The sequence below is a fragment of the Neoarius graeffei genome, chromosome 3 (genome assembly GCF_027579695.1).
Source record: "Neoarius graeffei isolate fNeoGra1 chromosome 3, fNeoGra1.pri, whole genome shotgun sequence".
Taxonomy (NCBI): domain Eukaryota; kingdom Metazoa; phylum Chordata; class Actinopteri; order Siluriformes; family Ariidae; genus Neoarius; species Neoarius graeffei.
The window spans coordinates 30004740-30029873 of NC_083571.1; the positions used below are offsets into that span (position 1 = coordinate 30004740).

General features: G+C 39.5%; 1 protein-coding gene across 2 annotated transcripts; it reads left to right on the forward strand.

The window, feature by feature from the left end:
- The first annotated feature begins 2049 nt into the window (after window positions 1–2049).
- Window positions 2050–6693, forward strand: LOC132883259 (CD209 antigen-like protein E). Of its 2 annotated transcripts, XM_060916648.1 has the most exons (5): window positions 2050–2306; window positions 4995–5213; window positions 5759–5901; window positions 5976–6085; window positions 6383–6693. In XM_060916648.1, the coding sequence occupies exons 1-5, from the start codon at window positions 2171–2173 to the stop codon at window positions 6513–6515; spliced, it is 741 nt and encodes a 246-aa protein (XP_060772631.1). In that variant the 5' UTR covers window positions 2050–2170; the 3' UTR covers window positions 6516–6693. The 2 variants fall into 2 exon arrangements, with proteins under 2 accessions (XP_060772631.1, XP_060772632.1); XM_060916649.1 differs by lacking the exon at window positions 5976–6085 and having other exon boundaries at window positions 6383–6454.
- Window positions 6694–25134: the final 18441 nt, after the last annotated feature.

Sequence of the window (25134 nt, forward strand, 5' to 3'; positions counted from 1 at the left end):
TGTGATTGTCTCAGTTCATCTGATTATTTAATTAGCCTTTTATGTTTTATCAGTGAAAATGCATGCATATACATGTATGTTGCATAAGTTATAACACCTATCCTGTTTTAATGAGAGTCAACCCACAATCAATGAAGTCAAATCAGTCTTAGTTGAGCAAGTTGGTAATGGTATTTCTTACTTTCACCATAAATTTTTATTTATATGACTTTGGTCTATAGCTGTCAAAGGACTCGGCCTTAAAACCGGTTACCGCTGTGACGTCACGCACTCAGGGCTGGCTGGCTCAGCAGGGCAGCTCGAATGCCAACTCTCAAAAATATATTTTTTTAAATTTCTATTTATGCAGCATACAAGAGTCAAGGATGGAGATACTGTCCACTCAGAAATTTATTTAAAAATAAAGGTTCTGCGTATCTCCTTTAACCCTTTGATGCAAAACATGGGTCAAAAGTGACCCAGCTGAGTTTTTATCTTCTATATCTTTGCAATAAGTTAATTCCATCATTCAGTATTCAAGGTATTCCTCAATTAACTTGTTTTTGATCATCATACATCATTTTATTTTTTCCTTTCTTACTTTTTGAATAAAAACCCTTTTTGTATCACTACCCTTCTAATGCACAACATGGGTCAAAAACGACCTGCATTCATTTTCCAGGTTATTTCATGTATGGCTGAGTGTTTCCATGATATACTTTTGAAATAAATTCATTTTGTCATTTACTTTTCCAAATATGCAGTAAATATTTTGTTTTTGTTTAGCACAAATCATCATTTTTATTTTTCCTTTCTTAAGTTATGAACAAGCACAGCTTTTGTAATTCTACATCAATTCTACATCAAGTTTACACACATGGGTCAGAACCGACCCGCATGCATTTACTACAGCGTTTTGTGTGAACTGTGAATTGTGCTTGTGTCAGACATTTCACAGCTCAGCACAGCACCCTTTGCCCATCTAATACATGTAAGTAATGTTTTTCAATTGTTCTAACATCTCATCTCATCTCATTATCTGTAGCCGCTTTATCCTTCTACAGGGTCGCAGGCAAGCTGGAGCCTATCCCATCTGACTACGGGCGAAAGGCGGGGTACACCCTGGACAAGTCACCAGGTCATCACAGGGCTGACACATAGACACAGACAACCATTCACACTCACACCTATGGTCAATTTAGAGTCACCAGTTAACCTAACCTGCATGTCTTTGGACTGTGGGGGAAACCGGAGCACCCGGAGGAAACCCACGCGGACACGGGGAGAACATGCAAACTCCACACAGAAAGGCCCTCGCCGGCCCCAGGGCTCGAACCCAGGACCTTCTTGCTGTGAGGCGACAGCGCTAACCACTACACCACCGTGCCGCCTGTTCTAACATTACCTTAGAAAAAAATGGATTATGTTTAGGTTCCCTTGAGAGTGAGTAGATTACTTGTCAGAAAGTTACAAGTAATTACTATTAGCTACCTAGCTGCTGACATATTCTACTTTAGTTAGCTAATTTTATTGTAGTTGGCTTAGCTAACTACATAGTTAATAAATAAATAACTGGCCCCATTCACTGCTAAAGTAATTACTTGAAACAAATTATTATTATAGTATTAAGACATTTAATTTTAAATCACACTTGGATGACCCATGTGTAGTAATATAAAAAGTATTTTTGTTCATAAAGTAGGAAAGAAAAAATTAAATTAATGATTTGTGGTAATTAAAAACAAGATATTTAAAGAATACTTGGAATATTCAATCATAAAATAAATTGATTTCAAAAGATAGAGCAAAGAAAAACTCAGTCAGCATGAAATAACCTGGAAAATGAATGGGGGTCATTTTTGACCCATGTTGTGCATTAGAAGGAGTGTGCATATGTTTTGCATCAAAGGGTTAAACATAACAGTAGATTATTTAATGATAAAGGGAGAGTTAGAAGCAGCACAACGCTTGGATCTCTGCTACAGTTGCAGATTAACAACAGGAATGCTTTTCATTTGTGAAGGTGCCCGGAGCGTTTACTTTGAAAAAATTAGAGGGCTTCCTTATAAACAAGACTTTTCATACAACCACTATTTCCCTATCAGACAGTCTCAAAAGGCAACCTGGGTCATCATAATCTACATAGTCAAGTGGCATCGATGACATCAAGCATTTTAAATGTTTTCTAGAGATGTCTGAGGATGAGAGAGAGTATGAGTACGTGAACTTCACTGAGAAGAGAGGAGAGAACATATGGACAGTAGCAGAAAGTATGGACACTTTTCGGGTCAATGACACACAGAGTCGTCTGCAAAGTCAAAGTACAGGTATTCATTATTTTCAGTATTTATTTGACAATACAGTATATTAACATTATTACTGATCACAGAGCTGCTGAATTTTTGAATCTGATTGGTCAGGAGGTGTTGACTAATTTTCTATAACAGCATCTCTGACAATAATTCCAGCTGCAATACAAATTACAGGTTTATATTGAAGTGTCCATTTGAACACATTATCATTTCTACAGCAACAATTAACAAAAGCTCTATTTAACAATCATGAAAGAAGTCTCCTGTGCCAGTGCTTTGTGACAGTCAGAAATAAAGGTGTATCTTTACAATTTTCAACATGGGGAAACTCTTCAGGACAGAGGACTTTACAGTACTTTGCTCTTCTTTCTGGTAAAATGACAAGCTGCATTTTATTATCTCATCATCTCTAGCTGCTTTATCCTGTTCTACAGGGTCGCAGGCAAGCTGGAGCCTATCCCAGCTGACTACGGGCAAAAGGCAGGGTACACCCTGGACAAGTCGCCAGGTCATCACAGAGCTGACACATAGACACAGACAACCATTCACACTCATGGTCAATTTAGAGTCACCAGTTAACCTAACCTGCATGTCTTTGGACTGTGGGGGAAACCGGAGCACCCGGAGGAAACCCACGTGGACAACATGCAAACTCCGCACAGAAAGGCCCTCGCCGGCCACGGGGCTTGAACCCAGACCTTCTTGCTGTGAGGCAACAGTGCTAACCACTACACCACCTGCTGCCCTAATATTACACATAATTTTAAAAGCATTAAGAAAAATGATTTAGATATACTGCCATCATGAACTCATTAATTATTTTTTATTGAGACTTGTGAGTGTGATTCGATGCTCACAGTGCAAGCATCAGTAATGAGGGTGAATACAAACTAATAAAAATGTGAAGACCAACACAAAGAAAATCAACACTAAGAAGATGTAAAACAGGAAAAAAAAACCCTGACAGTTAAGCTGAGATAGGAAGAAGTGCGTAATGATGATGATGATGATGATAGATTATTTCGGACATGTAAACAAACAATGAATAAATAAGCAGATAAGAAAAGCAAAACAGGATTTGCAACAAGAACACATAAAAAGCCACTAAATTAGAAAATAAACCTTAAATAATATAAGTAATAATAATATATCAAAATCAAAACAAAAGAAAACAAGACAAAAATACAAACAAGGACACACTATGCAGTTTTGAGTTTACATGTCCGAAAAGGAGTGGGCTGAAGTAAAAACTTATTTCATCCCACCCCTCTACTTTAGTCAATATAAATTGATTATCTAGCTTCCTTATATATATACACACACACATATATATATATATATATATATATATATGTATATATATATATATATATATATATATATATATATATATATATATATATATATATACACACACATACATACATACATACATACATACATACGTATGTATGTATGTATGTATGTATGTATGTATGTATGTATACACACACACACACACACACACACACACACACACTGTATATTACTTATTACTTCAACTATTCAGATATCAATTATCTATGACTATATCATATAATTAATTATATATGTATATCCATATGTCTACACATAAGTTTACTACAAATACCACGCTCACAATGGAGAAAAAATAAAAACAAAACAAATAGACGAAGACTGAAAAAAGAAAAAAAGAAAAAATACACAATAAACAGCCAGTTATGATTAATCCCCTTCATCCTTATACCTTGTGAAAATCAAATTTTTGTACATCTTTTTAAACTGCTTCATGTCTGGACATCCCTTGAGCTCCTCATTTAAACTGTTCCACCGCTTTACCCCACAAATAGAAATACAAAAACTTTTCTTAAAAACCCTATAATTTTTAAATTTAAATAAACCCCTTAAATTATAACTCCCATCTCTTTCAGTGAACAGTTTTTGAATATTATGTGGTAGTTGATTATTGTTTGCTTTGAATAATATTTGCGCCGTTTGATAGTCCACCAGATCTGCAAATTTCAGTATTTCTGACTGTAAGAATAATGTATTTGTATGATCCCGATAACCAGCCTTATTGCTCTTTTTTGGAGAATGAATAATGAATGTATTGTATTTTTGTAATTATTGCCCCATACCTCTGCACAGTAACCTAAACAAGGTGAAACCAGGGAACAGTAAAGAATCCGGAGTGAATTGTGATCTAGAAACTGTTTAACTTTGTTTAATATTGCAATACTTCTTGATACTTTGGATTGTATGTTTTTTATATGTGGTTTCCAACTGAGTTCTTCATCAATAGCTGTTCCAAGAAATTTGACTTCCTTAACTCTTTCTATAATAACCCTGTCTATTTGAATATTTATTTGTGTTTGTTTTGTTGTTACCAAATAATATTACTTTGGGTTTGTTCAAGTTTAATGATAATTTGTTACTGTTGAACCATGTTATTAATTTACTTATTTCCGTTGTGATCTCCTGCAATAGTTCCATTAAATTATCACCAGAAAAGAGGATATTTGTATCGTCAGCAAACAAGACAAGCTTCATTACTTTAGATACACTAAAGTAATGAGGAAGATGAAGGCAACATTTTAATGTTTTATTTTCAGGCTGTCTAGATGTAAATGCTAATCCCAGATAATGAATATACTGTTTAACTGCAAATAGAGATGATGTGTCTCTGTGTCCGTTACCTTATAGGACTCAACACTGCATGGGGCAGGTGTTACAGACTGACTGTACTGTGTGGAGTGTTGTTGTGTGTTCTCCTGCTGAGTGCAGTCATAGGGCTGTTGCTTATATTCAACACCCCGACTACAGAAAACAACCAGTTACAGACCATCAACAATAACCTGACAATCGAAAAAGACCAGTTACAGAAGGAGAAAGATGAACTTCATAACAAGTTGCCTCTTCTATGTGAGCAAATACTTTAAAGCTTCAGGAAAGACCATTCAATAAGGACCAAGGAACCTGAGGAACATTAAACATACATTTGGTGCATTTTTGGATTCACAGCTTGGTGCTTTTTGCCAACACTAAACTATTAATTTAATAATCCTTTATACCACAGCACTGTTGAATTCTCATACCTGATTGGTCAAGAGCAATGCACTGAGAAGGTTTCTGTAAGACAATGGTTATTTAATATTTGAGGAAGGAGTGTTCAGTGTCATCACTTTGTAACTGTCAGAAATTGTTGCACCATGAGAAAATCTTCAGGGCAAAAGACTTGAAGACAAGATGCATTTTTTGTCATATTAATGTCAAGAGGTAGAAAAATGAAAACAGGATGCACTGTTATTGGAAAAGAATCAACTTTCAGGGTGATAAGCTAATTGTTTTCATCCTGTTGATTATATTACCATAACAGCACATCCTGTCTTCTTTTATTCCTTACTTACAAAATTGTAATATTGAAATACACTGTGTGTTACATTGTACATGTCTCACTGTGTGCTCAGATACACATGTCAAAAATGGATGGATCTACTTCAATTCCAGTATTTACTACATGTTTAATGAGAGCAGGAACTGGGATGAGAGCAAACAGGACTGCACAATGAGAGGAGCACACCTGATGATCATAAACAGCAGAGAGGAGGAGGTGAGAGAGAGAGAGAGAGAGAAAATGAATGAATATCAGACTCATTTATTTATAGTTTGTGGTTTGACTTGCAGGAGTTCCTCCTCAAACAGATGATAGGCAGCAATAAATTTTGGATTGGTCTGAGTGACCTTGACACAGAGGGGGTGTGGAAATGGGTGGACGGTACACCACTGACCACTGCGTAAGAGATGGAGATTAATGATATATTTATCACCTGGTTATCCCACCATCTAATAAGGTGTAGAACTCAAAGTCTCAGAGAACCAAATAACCCTCATAAAGGTTTTTTTGTGAATCTGAGGTTGTGAACTTGAGACTTTGTTGCGATAATCGTGTTTTTTGACTATATTCTTATTTATCAGTTGAAAAATGTTGTGTTATGGTTGTTATGAGCTCACAACAAGAGGGTTGAGTGAAAGGTGTGTAAGTAAAGGTAAATGAACACTGATTAATCTGATTCTAATTCTCTGGGTTTCAGGTACTGGAATTCGGGGGAACCCAATAGTAAAGGTGATGAGGACTGTGCTGAGATTGAGGATTTGCATAGAGGCTGGAATGACAAACCATGCTATTACAAAATATGGTACATGTGTGAAAATAATCTGTTTTAGTTGTAAGGTCAAATTAACATGAAACAATGAGAGGATGTGTTACAGTGATTTCATCATTGGTCAGGGTATGATTTGGCCTTAATTGAAAGACTGAACCTGAAGTAAAATCACTGTAGTGTGTGCATTTGGGTCTCTTATTGGAGGAAAAAAACAACAATATAATCGAGTTTTCAATACTACTACTACTACTACTACTAATAATAATAATAGTAAAGTTTCTGATGAATGATTATCAATACAAACAATTATTATGCCATACAAAATGTAACTAATGAGTCAGAATTTTCATCTGTGCTGTATGTCGAGCATGTATAGCATATTTGACAATAAAGTTGACTTGACTAGAATGGACTGTGCTGTTAAAAAATAAAATAACATGAAAAAAATCAAATCAAACCAGCTTCTCATTCCCTTTCAAAAATAATAAATGAATGAATGAATGAATGAATAAGTGTCTTGTGCAGCAAACTGACATTTTCATAATGACAATTTCTAGATTTGATTATGTGATGCCAAAAGTAGTCATAACCACTGACCAAATGTAAACACATTAGAACAAACATCTTTTCTATGTTCTTTATATTCTGATATTTCAGGCTGACTGTTAATTGTACTTATTTTCATTTAGCTACAAGATAATAAATTGAAGATGTGAAATCCTACAGTATGATGTATGTGGGATGTAGACTATATCAGGGGTTCTCAACCTTTTCTGCTTTGAGGCCCACCTATTCACACCATTAAAAAAAGATCACTCCCTGTTACAGATGGGAGCCCAGGAATTAACTAAATGCAATAAAAATAAACTGTTTTTAATTGTAGCTATTGTATTCAAAACTCTATGGATGTGCCACAAGCCAACATCATATACAGGGCATTCTCAGTCAAAAGGGATTAATGACCCCAAAGTGGAGTCTGGTCGATTAACACAAAAACTTATTGCCATGTTTGTGTTCAGAAAACAAGCAAGTTATTAAAACCAATAATCACAATCAAAAGAAATGGATATAGAAAACACTCAATGGGATTAGATCCTTACATATTAACAAAGAAGGATTTTTCCTATGAGTTGGAAAATTATCCAGCCTTTGAGTTCCCTGACATCTCAAACTACTTGGTGCTGCAGACATCGTTCTACACGGACACACAGATGAATACCTGGAAGAGCATGGAGGAGTACAACTTTTTATTTGTGGCTGGGGTAAGGATCTGGGGATCAGGACACTACAAGATAGATGGTGATCTAAGTGCAGAAAGAGTGTTTATTAGCAGGTGTGATATTAAAGTCAAGTCAAGTTTATTTTTATAGCACTTTTAACCAGACATTGCCACATAGCAGCTTTACAGAAAATTAAAGACTTTAAACATGAGCTAATTTTATCCCTAATCTATCCCCAATGAGCAAGTCTGTGGTGATGGTGGCAAGGAAAAACTCCCTCAGACGACACGCGGAAGAAACCTCGAGAGGAACCAGACTCAAAAGGGAACCCATCCTCATTTGGGTGATGACAGATAATGTGATTTTAAATAATTTGCTTCTATAACAGTGTCCTATATAGTCACAAAGTATAACTGTGTAACCAGGAAATTCGTTATAGTTTTAAAATGAAGTCTGTTTTGCTGAAGTTATAAACTGCTCATTGATGGAAACTTGAGTGCAAAACTGTTCATGACAACTGCAGTCCTAAAGTTAGCAAGTTAACTGTAGTCCTCAGCCATAAATGCATTACTGTAAGTGTCCAGAGCCATCTTCCAAGTTTTTTTATGCCTCCGCCACCTTAAGGTGCAGGAGGCATTATGTTTTTTCAGGTTGTCCATCTGTCCATGCATCCGTCCATCCGTGCGTGCGTGCGTCTGTGCGTCCGTCCCGAAACCTTGTGAACACGATATCTCAAAGGCTAATGAAAGGAATTTCACCAAACTTTCACCATTTGTGCGCTTTGGGACAAAGATGAATTGATTAGATTTTGAGGTTAAAAGGTCACAGGTCAAGGTTACTGTGAGGTCAAATATCCATCCCCAAACCTTGTGAACACAATATCTCCAAGGCAAATGAAAGGAATTTCACCAAATTTTCACCATTTGTGCATTTGGGGACAAAAATTAACTGATTAGATTTTGAGATCAAAAGGGCAAAGGTCAAGATCACTGTGAGGTCAAATGTCTGTTCAAAAACCTTGTGAACACAATATCTCAAAGGCTAATAAAATAAATTTCACCACACTTTCAGCATTTTTGCACCTGGGGACAAAGATGAAATGATTCTAATATGAAGGCCAAAGGTCAAGGTTACTTTGAGGTCATATGTCCGCCCCAAAACCTTGTGAACAACAAAATATTATCTGTTCTTGTAAACTTCAAGGTCAGGTGGCATATCATAATTTGCATAATAACACTAAATACCAAGTTGACATTAACTTAATCACAACTTAATAAGGCATGTAGTCTACCAGGTGGAGGCATCCCCATCGATGCCGTTGGCGTCGAGTTCTATCTAGTGTTAATCATTTGTTGTTGTTTGTATTAATTTGTAGTTTACCAATAAATGTCAACAGGAAATTTAGATTGTAACTGCATGAAAATCCAGGTCAGAGGTCGCATCTCATTCCTCGAACCAAAATATAAAATGTCTCCTGATATTGTAACATGTGGTAGATATTTACAACATCACTGTTAAAAAAAAAAACTAGACAGAACTCGACGCCAATGGCGTCGATGGGGATGCCTCCACCTAGTAGACTATACACTTTATTAAGTTGTGACCTCAAAGTAACCTTGACCTTTGGCCTTCATATTCTCATCATTTCATCTTTGTCCCCAGGTGCACAAATGCTGAAAGCGTGGTGAAATTCCTTTTATTAGCCTTTGAGATATTGTGTTCACAAGGTTTTTGAACAGACATTTGACCTCACAGTGATCTTGATCTTTGCCCTTTTGATCTCAAAATCTAATCAGTTCATCTTTGTCCCCAAATGCACAAATGGTGAAAGTCTGGTGAAATCCCTTTCATTTGCCTTGGAGATATTGTGTTCACAAGGTTTTCAGACAGACATTTGACCTCACAGTGACCTTGACCTTGGACCTTTTGATCTCAAAATCTAAGCATTTCATCTTTGTTCCAAAGTGCACATATGGTGAAAGTCTGGTGAAATTCCTTTCATTATTCTTTGAGATATGGTGTTCACTAGTGTTGTGCATGAACGCGTTCAAAAGAACGCGTTCATTGAACACGCTCGTTTTTCCATGAACTTTGAACTGAACGCAACAACTTTGTAATGAAAGAACTTGAACGTGAATTCGTTCAAATTATGCGACATGAACGACAAACATGAAGATGAACGAAACATGAAACCTGATGAATCGAATGGCACGTCTACTTGCAAGATATTTTACGTTCTACGACTTCACTGTCGGTCTGATGTTGTTGTCACTCGCTGCCCTGAGGTGCCGCGTGTGTGCAATGCATCATGGATAATGTAGTGTGAAGCTGGAGATAGTGGATGGCTCTATGATTTGGCTCCATACTACGTTACCCATGATGCAGCAGAGCAGAGTAGGCGTAACCCAGTGTTCCCTAGCTACAGGCAGCAGACAGCGCGCACACCACAGCCGGCGCACACTCACAGCAACATGGCCAGTGAAAGTTCAAGTAGCGGCACGGAGAACACAGATGAGACGGATTCTCCTCATGGTTATTTACAGCAATTTTACACAATTTCACACAGACTCAGACAGTAAAAACCTTACCTTTCTGTGTAAGCTCTGTCCACCTTCTCTGAAAAAAACAAGTAAGAACATTGACAACGTCGTTCTCAAATTTGAAACGACACATTGAGTTGAAGCATCTGTCCAGTTTCAAAGCATATATGCAAGTCCTCAATGATCAGAAGGGAAAGGGCAAGAAGATCCCCTGCCAAAATCCCAAAATCCAAGTCACACTGCCTGCAGCCTTCAAGAGTACCACTGTCTCCCAGCAGCAGGTAGATAAACTGATTATTGACTACATTGTGGAAGATTTACAACCACTAAGCAAAGTTGAGAAACCCTCGTTCATCGGACTAGTTTATTAGAAGTTACTGTTAGTTGAAACTGAAAGCATTTGTTTGAAGTCACGTGTAACGTTTTGGTGCAATGGTTGAGTCAGTGAAGAAATCAAAATATTTTGTCCTTTTTCCATATATAGTATGTACAATAACTTCCATTTTGTGTGATAGAATATAATATCTATAATATGTGAGTAGTTTTGAGCTAGAATGTAGCATATGATTTTAGTCTTTATTTTCATAACCCGCCTAAAAGTAAAATGAACTGAACTTTGAACTAGTTCAGAATTAAAACTGTGAACTATGAATGTGACCAGTTCACTTTTAACATGTTTGAACTGAACTTGAACTAGTTCAAAAAAAGTGTGAACTTGCACAACACTGGTGTTCACAATGTTTAGGGATGGACATTTGACCTCACAGTAATCTTGACCTGTGACCTTTTAACCTCAAAATCTAATCAGTTTATCTTTGTCCCAAAGTGCAGAAATGGTGAAAGTTTGGTGAAATTCCTTTCATTAGCCTTTGAGATATCACATTCACAAAATTTCGGGACGGACGCACGCACGGACGCATGGATGGACGGACGGACGCATGGACAGACGGACAACCCGAAAACATAATGCCTCCTGCACCTTAAGGTGGCAGTGGCATAAAAATCTGAAAATTTCAAGCATGTTATTTTTATGCCTCCACCACCTTAAGGTGCAGGAGGCATTATGTTTTCGGGTTGTCCGTCTGTCCATGCGTCCGTCCGTCCGTGCGTGCATCTGTCCGTGCGTCCGTCCGTCCCGAAACCTTGTGAACACAATATCTCAAAGGCTAATGAAAGGAATTTCACCAAACTTTCACCATGTGTGCGCTTTGGGATAAAGATGAACTGATTAGATTTTGAGATCAAAAGGTCTAAGGTCAAGGTCACTGTGAGGTCAAATGTCTGTCCGAAAACCTTGTGAACACAATATCTCCAAGGCAAATGAAAGGAATTTCACCACACTTTCAGCATTTGTACACCTGGGGACAAAGATGAAATGATTAGAATATGAAGGCCAAAGATCAAGGTTACTTTGAGGTCACATGTCTGCCCCAAAACCTTGTGAACAACAAAATATTATCTGTTCTTGTAAACTTCAAGGTCAGGTGGCATATCATAATTTGCATAATAACACTAAATACCAAGTTGACATTAACTTAATCACAACTTAATAAGGCATGTAGTCTACCAGGTGGAGGCATCCCCATCGACGCTGTTGGCGTCGAGTTCTATCTAGTTTATACATAAAAGCAAAGCAGAGTATTTAAACGGTGTTATAAACATGACTAGAAACAAATGTGACAGTGATAATGATAATACTTTGCAAAGCCTTTGTGAAAACAGCTTCCGTATCTGCGCATGCTGATTTGTGCTTAAATCAGTATCAGGTGTTTCCTATAACGACCGGGTCCCAAACGTGCGCACAACGTGCTCCGTGAGAATGCACGGCCGCTCGAGCTGCACCAGACTCAAGTGCACAAAGGCGCGACAGTCAAAATGCCTCATTTTCATCAATAACACATCGCAAAACATCGCGAGCTGTTGCGTGACCGTAGCTTAATGCGGCGGACGTGACGTCAGATGCAACCCAGCAATTGTACGAGTAAAAAGAAAATCTACAAGTAAAAAGTAGCTTCAGCTTGAAAAAAAAAAATTCACGGCCCACTAAGGGGCCACGGCCCAGCGGTTGAGAAACACTGGACTATGGCTACGTTTACATTACGTCGAATCAGCGGATCATCAGATTAACGTTCTTAAAACGATTCGCGTTTACACTAAAACCGTTAGCCGTGCACACAGCAACACCAATACACGGATACGCTCGGCTCCGCAGGCATCCTGCGCTCCAAATCACTCCGCCCTGAACAGCGAGTGCCCTCTGGAGGGTGCGCACTCCGGCCCTGCGCAGCTCACACAGCGCGCGAGTGAAGTGCACAAGCCGTGATTCGGGACTGAGCCGCTGTGTGTGTGATCCCAGCGCATATCACTTACTACTTGCAAGTGGAAGGATGGCAAGCCTAAAGACAATCATAACTACACAGTGGGCAGTATTTGCATCAGTATTTGCAGTATTTTCATACTTTTATACTCTTTAATGAAAGGTGATACAAGGCGGAAGTCCGCGCCGTTTTTCAGCAGTCGCGTCACATGACCAACGGCAGCGAATCAGGAAGGTGGATGTCACAGTAACGTTGTCCAATGAGGACGCCAGCTAGAGCTCAGCACAGCGTATTCGCGTATCTCAATGTTTACACAGCACCGGACCAGATACGATCTAGATTGAATACGTGGACGCTGGCGGATTCCCGTTTCCCGGCTTTTCCAGGTGGTTTAATGTAAACGGACAGTGCATCCGCGAAGAAAACGAGACAGATACGGTCTAATGTAAACGTAGCCTATATGATCACGTTTTGCTATTTTGAGTTTGTTTTCAATGAATAAACTTTTGCCAATGTTTTTGTTAATTCAGTGTTTTCTCCTGTAAAGAAAACATGCTGATGGTTTTGTAACCTGTTGGAAAAAAAGGGAAGAGAAACCTAACTGTTAAATTAGTTCTGTAGCCTGTTGGGAGAAAAAAGAAAGAAAAGAACCAACCTGTTGTTGAATGAGTAACCTGTTGAGAAGGAAAAAAAAAAGAGTGTTACAACATTTAGAAATATTTATTTCTTTCATTGAGCATTATTTTCATTTAATTCCTAATAATAGTCTTTATTTAATTCTGCATTTAATTTATTTTATCCCAGAAGTCTGTTCCCACTTCAGTAGTGGTTCTCACCTCATTATCTCTAGCCGCTTTATCCTGTTCTACAGGGTCGCAGGCAAGCTGGAGCCTATCCCAGCTGACTATGGGCGAAAGGCGGGGTACACTCTGGACAAGTCACCAGGTCATCACAGGGCTGACACATGGACACAGACAACCATTCACACCTACGGTCAATTTAGAGTCACCAGTTAACCTAACCTGCATGTCTTTGGACTGTGGGGGAAACTGGAGCACCTGGAGGAAACCCACGTGGACACAGGGAGAACATGCAAACTCCACACAGAAAGGCCCTCGCCGGCCACGGGGCTCGAACCCGGACCTTCTTGCTGTGAGGTGACAGCGCTAACCACTACACCACCGTGCCGCCCCACATTTGTTTATTGTCATCTTTATTTTTTGTTCCTGTTTTGTTTGTGGTGTGCTTTATTTCCTCAATGTATTCACTGTTGCCTCATTTCCTGCTCATTAATTTGCATAATTGTTTTCCTCCTTTTCATGAAGCATTGTCATGCATTTGTTTTTTTTCATATTTTTGATGAACCTTTTTATGGAGCAACAATAACCTGAGTTGTGTCCTTAATAAAAGCCACACTAAGCATATGCACTTCTGTCCTGCCAATTATTTTATGTCCAACAGCTGTTTAAATCTTAAGCTTTGCCAGAGTCAGAGGAATTGTTTTGGCTTTAACTGTTGGGGTGCAATTTGTCATTTTACATTATTCAGCAGTTGGATTTTAGCATTGATTACATTTTAGATTGCTATACAGTGGGCTATACATAAAAAAGGCCAACTACAGAAGGACAAAGATGGACTTCAGAACAAGTTGGCTCTTCTATATGAGCAAATACTTTAAAGCTTCAGTAGATAGCATTAAATAAGGACCAAGGAACCTGAGGAACATTAAACATACATTTGGTGCATTTTAGGATTTACAGCTTGGTGCTTTTTGCCAACACGAAACTATTCATTTAATAATTCATTATACCACAGCACTGTTGAATTCTCATATCTGCTTGGTCAAGAGCAAATGCACTGAGAAGGTTTCTGTAAGACAATGGCTATTTAATATTTGAGGAAGGAGTGTTCAGTGTCATCACTTTGTAACTGTCAAATTGTTGCACCATGAGAAAGTCTTTGGGCAAAAGACTTGAAGACAAGATGCATTTTTTGTCATATTAATGTCAAGCGGTAGAAAAATAAAAACAGGATGCACTGTTATTGGAAAAGAATCAACTTTCAGGGTGATAAGCTAATTGTCTTCATCCTGTTAAGTATATTACCATACACCCTGTCTTCTTTTATTCCTTACTTGCAAAACTGCAATATTGAAATACACTGTGTGTTACACTGTACATGTCTCACTGTGTGCTCAGATACACATGTCAACCTTGGATGGACCTACTTCAACTTTGGTCTTTGCTACAGTGGTGCTTGAAAGTTTGTGAACCCTTTAGAATTTTCTATATTTCTGCATAACTATGACCTAAAACATCATCAGATTTTCACACAAGTCCTAAAAGTTCTCAAGAAGAACCGGCCCAGCGAGCTGAACAACTTCCGACCAGTGGCACTCACTTCACATGTGATGGAGACGTTGGAGCAGCTCTTCCTCAGCCTCCTCAAACCCCAGGCGCAACATACCGGGCAGGTGTTGGGTGGAAGACGCTATCCTCTACCTGATACACCAAGCCCACTCGCATCTGGATAAGGGAAATGGCACAGTGAGGATCCTCTTCTTGGACTTCTCAAGTGCCTTCAACACCATCCAGCCCCTTATGCTTCAGGACAAACTGAACAGGATGCGAGTGGACCCCTGCCTGGTCACCTGGATCTCCAGCTACCTCACCGACAGGCTGCAGTACGTCAGGCTGAAGGACATCATGTCTGATACTGTGATTAGCAGCAACAGAGCACCCCAGGGCACGGTGCTGGCCCCTCTTCTTTTCACCATGTACACCATGGACTTCTAGTACAACTCGGAGCTGTGTCACATTCAGAAGTTCGCCGATGACACCGCCATCGTGGGGCGTATCAGGGACGACAGAGAGGAGGAGTATAGGAGCCTGGTGAGGGACTTTGCTGTTTGGTGCAACACGAACCATCTGCAGCTCAACACCTCGAAGACCAAGGAGCTGGTCATTGACTTTGGGAGGTCCAGACCAAGGTCACAACCAGTTCTGATCGAGGGAGTCGAGGTGGAGGCTGTGAATTCCTACAAGTACCTCAGGCTGTGGCTGGACAGCAAGCTGGACTGGACTTGCAACACCAACCAATTGTACAGGAAGGGACCAAGCAGGCTATACTTCCTGAGGAGGCTGCGGTCCTTTAACATCTACAGGAAACTCCTGTGGATGTTCTATCAGTCCGTGGTCGCCAGTGTCCTGTTTTACACCGTGGTGTGCTGGGGCGGCAGCACATCCAAGAAGGACACATCCAGGCTGGACAAACTGATCAGGCGGGCCGGCTCTGTGGTCCGCATGAAGCTGGACTCTCTGGTGACAGTGGCAGAGAAGAGGAGTCTGGACAAACTACTGAACATCATGGACGATGCCAGTCACCCTCTGCACACCGTCATCAGCAACCAGAGGAGCCTGTTCAGTGACAGAATACTCCTTCCCAAGTGCAGGACAAACAGATTTAAAAACTCCTTTGTCCCTCACGCCATCAGACTATACAACTCCTCTCTGGGGGGGGGGGGGGGGGGGGGGGGGAAGGGGTAACAGGAGGATGGGAAGGAGCAGTAGCCTAGCCTGACAAAAAAGCAATACTGGACAATGTGCAATATAAATGTGCAATACCCCTCCTGCTGGATTTTTTCATATCTTTTTAATATATTTGTATGTGTAAATACTTAATTTATTTCTCTAGAAGTTTTCAAAAGACTTAATTAATCTAGAAGTTCTCTCTTTTTTCTATTCTATTCTCTGTTTATCCTATAATGATGCTACTGGAATTTTAATTTCCCTGAGGGAACCCTCCCAAAGGGATCAATAAAGTTCTATCTAATCTAATCTAATCTAATCTAATCTAATCTAATCTAATCTAATCTAATCTAATCTAATCTAATCTAATCTAATCTAATCTAAAGTAGATAAAGAGAACCCAGTTAAACAAATGAGACAAAAATATTATACTTGGTCATTTATTTATTGAGGAAAATGATCCAGTATTACTTATCTGTGAGTGGCAAAAGTATGTGAACATTTGCTTTCAGTATCTGGTGTGACCCCCTTGTGCAACAATAACTGCAACTAAATGTTTCCAGTAACTGTTGATCAGTTCTGCACACCGGCTTGGAGGAATTTTAGCCCGTTCCTCCATACAGAACAGCTTCAACTCTGGGATGTTGGTGGGTTTCCTCACATGAAATGCTCACTTCAGGTCCTTCCACAACATTTCCATTGGATTAAGGTCAGGACATTGACTTGGCCATTCCAAAACATTAACTTTATTTTTCTTTAACCATTCTTTGGTAAAATGACTTGTGTGCTTAGGGTCGTTGTCTTGCTGCATGACCCACCTTCTCTTGAGATTCAGTTCATGGACAGATGTCCTGACATTTTCCTTTAGAATTCGCATGGTATAATTCAGAATTTATTGTTCCATCAATAATGGCAAGCCGTCCTGGCCCAGATGCAGCAAAACAGGCCCAAACCATGATACTACCACCACCATGTTTCCGAGATAGGATAAGGTTCTTATGCTGGAATGCAGTGTTTTCCTTTCTCCAAACATAATGCTTCTCACTTAAACCAAAATGTTATATTTTGATCTCCTCCGTACACAAAACATTTTTCCAATAGCCTTCTGGCTTGTCCACGTGATCTTTAGCAAACTGCAGATGAACAGCAATGTTCTTTTTGAAGAGCAGTGGCTTTCTCCTTGCAACCCTGCCATGTACACCATTGTTGTTCAGTGTTCTCCTGATGGTGGACTCATGAACATTAACATTAGCCAATGTGAGAGAGGCCTTCAGTTGCTTAGAAGTTACCCTGGGGTCCTTTGTGACCTCGCTGACTATTACACACCTTGCACTTGGAGTGATTTTTGTTGGTTGACCACTCCTGGGGAGGGTAAAACTGGTCTAGAATTTCCTCCATTTGTACAGTCTGTGTGACTGTGGATTGGTGGAGTCCAAACTCTTTAGAGATGGTTTTGTAACCTTTTCCAGCCTGATGAGCATCAACAACACCTTTTCTGAGATACTCAGAAATCTCCTTTGTTCGTGCCATGATACACTTCCACAAAAACGTGTTGTGAAGATCAGACTTTGATAGATCCCTGTTCTTTAAATAAAACAGGGTGCCCACTCACACCTGATTTGTCACCCCATTGATTGAAAACACCTAACTCTAATTTCACCTTCAAATTAACTGCTAATTCTAGAGGTTCACATACTTTTGCCACTCACAGATATGTAATACTGGATAACTTTCCTCAGTAAATAAATTACCAAGTATAATATTTTTGTCTCATTTGTTTAATTGGGTTCTCTTTATCTACTTTTAGGACTTGTGTGAAAATCTGATGTTGTTTTAGGTCATCTTTATGCAGAAACATAGAAAATTCTAAAGTGTTCACAAACTTTCAAGGACCACTGTACATCTCTAATGGGGGCAAGAACTGGGATGAGAGCAAACAGGACTGCACACAGAGAGGAGCACACCTGGTGATCATAAACAGCAGAGAGGAACAGGTGAGATAGAGAGAGATAGAGAGAGATGGTTTCACTTGCAGGAGTTCATTGGTCAACAGCTGACAAGCTGCAAGAGGCTTTGGATTGGTCTGAGTTACAGTAACACAGAGGGGATGTGGAAATGGCTGGACGGTACACCACTGAGCACTGTTTCAGAGATTGAGATTAATAATATATTTATCACCTGGTTATCCCACCATCTAATAATGTGCACAATTCAAAGCACCAGATAACCAAATAACCCTCAGAGGTTTTCTTGGGAATTTGAGGTTGTGAATTTGAGACTTTGTTGCAATAATATCAGGGATTTTAGGTTGTATTCTTATTTCTCAGTTGAAAAATATTGTGTTATGATTGTTATGAGCTCATAATAAGAGGGTTGAGTGAAAGGTGTGTCAGTAAAGGTAAATGAACACTGATTAATCTGATTCAAATTCTCTGGGTTTCAGGTAATTGAATTTGGGGGAACCTGATTATGGTGAGCAGGACTGTGTCAAGATTTTGGGTTGGAATATGCTTTAGAATAAAAGAAACACACACACACACACACACACACACACACACACACACACACACACACACACACACACACACACACACACACACAGGTCTGCCTCAGAAACTGGGTACTGTGGGGGAACCCCACTAAATATACTCTCAGTCAATAAACTATATGGTTTTGAATTGTGATGTTGGTTTTAATTTGAAATAAAATGATGAAAGAAATAATACAGATAAAGCTAAATCTTTGATGTGAATACTCTATTCAGAATTTGGCAAAAATTCTGCAAATTTGTGGAAAAATGACGTCTTGATCTGGGACATGATAAATGATTGACTACATCGCATTCCCTTAAAAAGGTTGTAGTCCACTGAAAAGTCTACAGTTATCACTAATTGTATTTTAAGTTGTAACTTTATACACCTAAGGATTGGTGCGCTCACAGAATAATCATAACCATTATAAAACATCATGCAAAATATTTGATCACCACTGTAACTCCATTTTCCGCAAACCCAAAACCAATACGATCGTGTGTTTTGATCTAAACGGAAAGCCTCTGGGTCGAGGTCACTACCTCACCAAAAGTAGTAACTTAAAATCACTACGCCATATAAAATTTAGTTATAAATCTGCGATTTTGGTTTTTAAAATGAAAGCTGAAAGTTAGGTATAGAATATGTTTCTTACAGAATATGTTACGATGGTAGCTGGTCTTGTATGAATTTCTGAGCTATAAAATGAGTTGTGGTCTATTTTTTACCATAGCGTGTTATTTGTGTGCGGGGAAGGACACACATTAACAATTTGCACGTGTAGAATGGAATTTTCCACTCCAACAGTTAGAAGTTGATTGTGCTTCCGTTTGCGGTCTTTCTGTTACGCGAGTGATCTGTTCGGACATTATCACTGAAAAGGTGAGTTTTGACAGTTTTATTTTGTTTTAGTCTTGCCGTATAAGGCAATAGAATGTTTCTTTTTCATCTTACTTTCATATTTCGTAGTGTTTGTGTATTTTTGGCCAACATTTTGCAACCATGGTCAATTTAGATCGAACTTTTGATAGAATCTATGGCCAGTCATTTTGCCCCGCCCCATGCTCCGTCCGGTGCGGTAGTGATGTCCCGTTGCTTGCGCGCCGCAGCAGAGACCCGCGCGACCTTCAGCCGGTACAGTCGCTGTTCTTTTACCACCGCCGTTATTCTCATCTTTCCGGTGTGTTCTTGATTTTTCCATTGTGTCCTATTTCGCCATATCAAATACCCAAAATGTATCATATTATTTATTTTTTACCCAAGCAATCAAAAAGAGGAAATTTATTCAATATTTTCACTCTTCTGTGAAGGAGGGGCTTTAATTCTTCATGATGTAGTTATTTTATATGTAAATCAATTTTACAAAAGCATTTGAATTGTAATCAAAAAAATTTTCCACAGTGGAGGCCAGATAAAGCAAGATACTATATTTTTTCTTATTAAACATGACAAAAGAAACATTGAGTGTTAGGTAAATGCAAAAAAAAAAAGTAAAATTAGAAAATTAATTTTTTGACCATAATGTCCCAAATGAGAGACCAGTTTCTGAGATGGACTCATATATATTCTCCTTCTGATTATATATATATATATATATATATATATATATATATATATATATATATACACACAGTTTTTTCTTCCGACTTTACACACTGTGTATTTTCAGCATGTATAAATGTATAACTATAAATGTTTTGTATTCCTCAGTCTTGAGAGAGAGAGAGAGAGAGAGAGAGTTCCTGGGGGGAGGGGGGTTCCGTCAATAACAGCACTGAATACCTGAGATATGAGCAGCCTCCAAACATGGCCACTCTAGACTACATTTCCCATGATACACAGTGCCCCTTGTGACCAGAGTTTTAACTACTTCACCTGTCTCCAATTATCTCGCAATCACCTTCCCTATCGAAGCTCAGCAGTCACCAACACACCTTGTGAAGTATTGTTCTGTGTCCCGTACCTGACTGTGCTGAGCCGTTTGTTTTCCTGACTGACTTACTAATAAAGACCACTGTTTTCATTACTTTCTGACCTTGTTTACTCATCTCTCCTGCATTGCCCTGTTTACCGATTGATTGACCTACGCCTGTTTCCTGAATATGATTTCTGCTTCACGATTTGGCTACAGCTGAATCCAGCCACTGGGGGTGCATAAGCGTACTCTTGGTGCCGGTCCCAAGCCCGGATAAATTGGACAGGGTTGCATCAGGAAGGGCATCCGGTGTAAAACTGTGCCAAATCTAACATGCGGAATGAGAAGAGAAATACCATACTGGATCAGTCAGGGCCCGGGTTAACAACGACCGCCTCCGGTACTATTGGTCAACAGGGTGCCGGTGGAAAGTGTGCTACTGTTGCGCCAAGATGGAGAAGGAGAAAGAGAGGGGGAAGGTGTGTTAGGAGAGAGCGTGAAAGATGGAAGGGAAGGAGCTTAGAATTGAGGGTAGGAACACTGAATGTGGGAACATTGACTGGCAGAGCGAGAGAGTTAGCAGGTATGATGGAAAGAAGGAAGTTGGACATTTTGTGTGTGCAGGAGACGAGGTGGAAAGGAAGCAAGGCCACGAACATTGGAGATGGATGCAAACTGTTTTATTATGGAGTCGACGGAAAGAGAAATGGTGTTGGTATTGTTATGAGGGGAGAGTTGGTTAACAGTGTGATTGATGTGAAGAGGGTGTCAGATAGAGTGATAGGCATGAAGTTGGAGATTCAAGGAATGGTAATCAATGTTGTGTGTGTGTACGCCCCACAAGTTGGATGTGAGAATGAAGAGAAAGAGTCTTTCTGGGAAAAGATGGATGAAGTGGTAGAAAGTATACTGAGGGAGGAGCATGTGCTGATAGGAGCAGATTTCAATAGAAATGTTTGCGAGGGAAACCGAGGAGATGAGGATGTGATGGGCAGATATGGTGTAAGAGAGAGAAATATGGAAGGGCAAATGGTGGTTGATTTTTCAAAGAGGATGAATTTGGCAATAGTCAATACAACCCCAATTCCAAAAAAGTCAGGACACTGTGTAAGCTGTAAATAAAAACAGAATACAATAATTTGCAAATTATGGAAACCCTAGATTTCACTGAAAATGGTACAGAGGCAACATATCAAATGTTGAAACTGATAAATTTTATTGTTTTTTGAAAAATATATGCTCGTTTTGAATTTGATGTCAGCAACACGCTTCAGAAAAGTTTGAACAGGGACATGTTTACCACTGTGTTGCATCACCACCTGTACTTTTCACAACATTCTGTAAACATTTGGGAACTGAGGAGACCAACTGCAGTAGTTTTGAAAGAGAAATGTTGTCTCATTCTTGCCTAATATACAATTTCAGTTCCTCAACAGTTTGGGGTCTCCTTTATCGTATTTTGTGCTTCATATTGCACCAAATGTTTTAAATGGGAGACAGGTCTGGACTGCAGGCAGGCCAGTTTAGCACACGGACTCTTTTACTACAAAGCCATGCAGTTTTAATCTGTGCAGAAAGCGGTTTGGCATTGTCTTGCTGAAAGATGGAAGGCCTTCCCTGAAAAAGATTTTCTCTGGATGGCAGCATATTGCTCTGAAACATGTATTTATCAGTCAGCATTAACGATACCTTCCCAGATGTACAAGCTACCCATGTTATGTGCACTAATGCCCCCTCATACCATCACAGATGCTGGCTTTTGAACTGTGCACTGATAACAAGCCGGATGGTCCCTCTCCTCTTTAGCCTGGAGGATGTGGTGTCCATGATTTCTAAAAAGAATTTCTACTTTTGATTCGTCAGACCTCGGGACAATTTTCTACTTCACCTCAGTCCATTATAAAAGAGCTTGGACCCAGCGAAGGTGGCGGTGTTTCTGGATATTGTTTATATCTGGTTTTAACTTGCATTTGTGAATGCAGTAATTAACTGTTTTCACAGAGGATGGTTTTCTGAAGTGTTCCTGAGCCCATACAGTGCTTTCCACTACAAACATGTGTCTGCTTTTAATGCAGTGTCTCCTGAGGGCCTGAAGATCACAGGCATCCAATGTCAGTTTTCAGCCTTGTCTCTTGCATACAGAGATTTCTCCAGATTCTCTGGATCTTTTAATGATATTATGTACCATAGATGATGTGATCCCCAAATTCTTTGCAATTTTACATTGAGGAATGTTATTCTTAAATTGTTCTACTGTTTGTCCACGCAGTCTTTCACAGAGTGGTGAACCCCTCCCCATCTTTACTTCTGAGAGACTCAGCCTCTCTGGGATGCTCTTTTTATACCCAATCAAGTTACTGACCTGTTGCCAATTAACCTAATTAGGTTTGTTTGTTTGTTTGCTTTTTTAGCATTACACAACTTTTTCAGTCTTTTGTTGCTCCTTCCCAACTTTTCTGAAACATGTTGCTGATATCAAATTCAAAATGATCATATATTTTTCAAAAACAATAAAATTCCTCAGTTTCAACATTTGATATGTTATCTTTGTACTATTTTCAATGAAATATAGGGTTTCCATGATTTGCAGTTCTTCACATTCTGTTTTTATTTACATTTTACACAGTGTCCCAACTTTTTTGGAATTGGGGTTGTACATATTTCGAGAAGAAAGAGCAGCACAGGGTGATGTTAAAGAGTGGAGGAAGATCTACACAGGTGGACTATATACTCTACAGAAAGAGTAACCTGAAGGAGATTGGAGACTGTAAAGTGATGGCAGGGGAGAGTGTAGCTAGACAACATCAAGCGGTCATGTGCAGGATGAGCTTGAAAGTGAAAAAGAGGAAGTGTGAAATAGTGGAGCCAAAGATTAAGTGGTGGAAACTAAAAGAGGTTGAACATCAGAAGGAGTTTAGAGAAGAAATGAGATGAGCATTGAGTGGTCATGGAAGTCTGCCAGAAGATTGGAATACTACTGCTGTACTAGTAAGAGAGGCAGCAAGGAAGGTGCTAAGGTGGTCATCAGGAAGGAGGAAGGAAGACAAGGAGACATGGTGGTGGAACAAAGAAGTGCAGGAAATTATAAAAGAAGAGGCTAGCAAAGAAGAATTGGGATGATCAGAGAGACGAGGAAAGCAGGCGGATATACAGAGAGACGAGACAGAAGGCAAAAAGAGTGGTAGCGAAGGCAAAAGCAGATGTATACCAGGAGTTGTACTAAAGACTGGAGACCAAAGAAGGAGAGAAAGACCTGTACAGACTAGCTAGGCAGAGAAACAGGGAAGCGAGGGATGTACAGCATGTAAGAGTGATGAAAGATGTAAATGGAAATGTGCTGACAAACAAAGAGAGTGTATTAAGAAGGTGGAAAGAGTACTTTGAGGGTTTATTAAATGAGGAGAATCCAAGAGAGAAAAGGTCAGATTCATTGGAGACAGCAAATCAGGAAGCAGAGTTGGTTAGTAAGGATGAGGTGAGGGCAGTCATGAAAAGAATGAAGACTGGGAAAGCAGTCGGACCAGATGGTATCCAAATTGAGGCTTGGAGATGTTTGGGTGAGACGGCTGTGGAGTTCCTAACGAGATTGTTTAATAAGATCCTAGAGAATGAGAAAATGCCAAATGAATGGAGAGTGTGTTCGTCCCAATATACAAGAATAAGGGAGATGTACAGAAATGCAGTAATTACAGAGGAATAAAATTGATGAGCCACACCATGAAGCTATGGGAAAGGGTATTGGAGGCGAGATTGAGAAGAGAGGTAGCAATCTGTCAACAGCAGTATGGGTTTATGCCAAGGAAGAGCACATCGGATGCAATTTTTGCTTTAAGAATGTTAATGGAGAAGTACAGAGAAGGCTACATTGTGTGTTTGTAGACCTGGAGAAGGCATACGATAGTGCTGAGAGATGAGGTATAGTATTGTATGAGAAAGAGTGGAGTGAATGAGAAGTATATTCGAGTGGTGCAAGACATGTATGAGAACAGTGAAACAGCAGTGAGGTTTGCAGTTGGAACAACTGAATGGTTCAAGGTGAATGTGGGACTCCATCAAGGATCTGCTTTGAGTCCTTTCTTGTTTGCCATAGTGATGGATAGCTTGACAGACGAAGTGAGGCAAGAGTCACCATGGAACAAGATGTTTGCAGATGATATTGTGATATGTGGTGAAAGTAGAAAGGAGGTTGAGTTGGGTTTGGAGAGATGGGGGTATGCATTGGAATGAAGAGAAATGAAGGTGAGCAGTAGCAAAACAGAATACATGTGCATCAATGAGAATGGGGATGAGAGTGTAGTGAAGATACAAGGAGTAGATGTAAAGAAAGTTGGTGAATTCAAGTACCTGGGGTCAACTGTGCAGGAAAATGGGGGCTGTGATAGTGAGGTGAGAAAGAGAGTGCAGACAGGGTGGAGCAGTTGGAGAAGGATTTTGGGAGTCATTTGTGATAGGAAAGTTCCAGCAAAACTGAAAGGTAAGACATATAGGACAGTAGTGAGACCAGCTGTGATGTATGGATTGGAGACCATACCCTTAATGAAGAGACAGGAGGCAAAGTTGGAGGTGGTGGAGTTGAGGATGTTAAGGTTTGCGATGGGAGTGACAAGGTTGGACAGGATAAGGAACAAG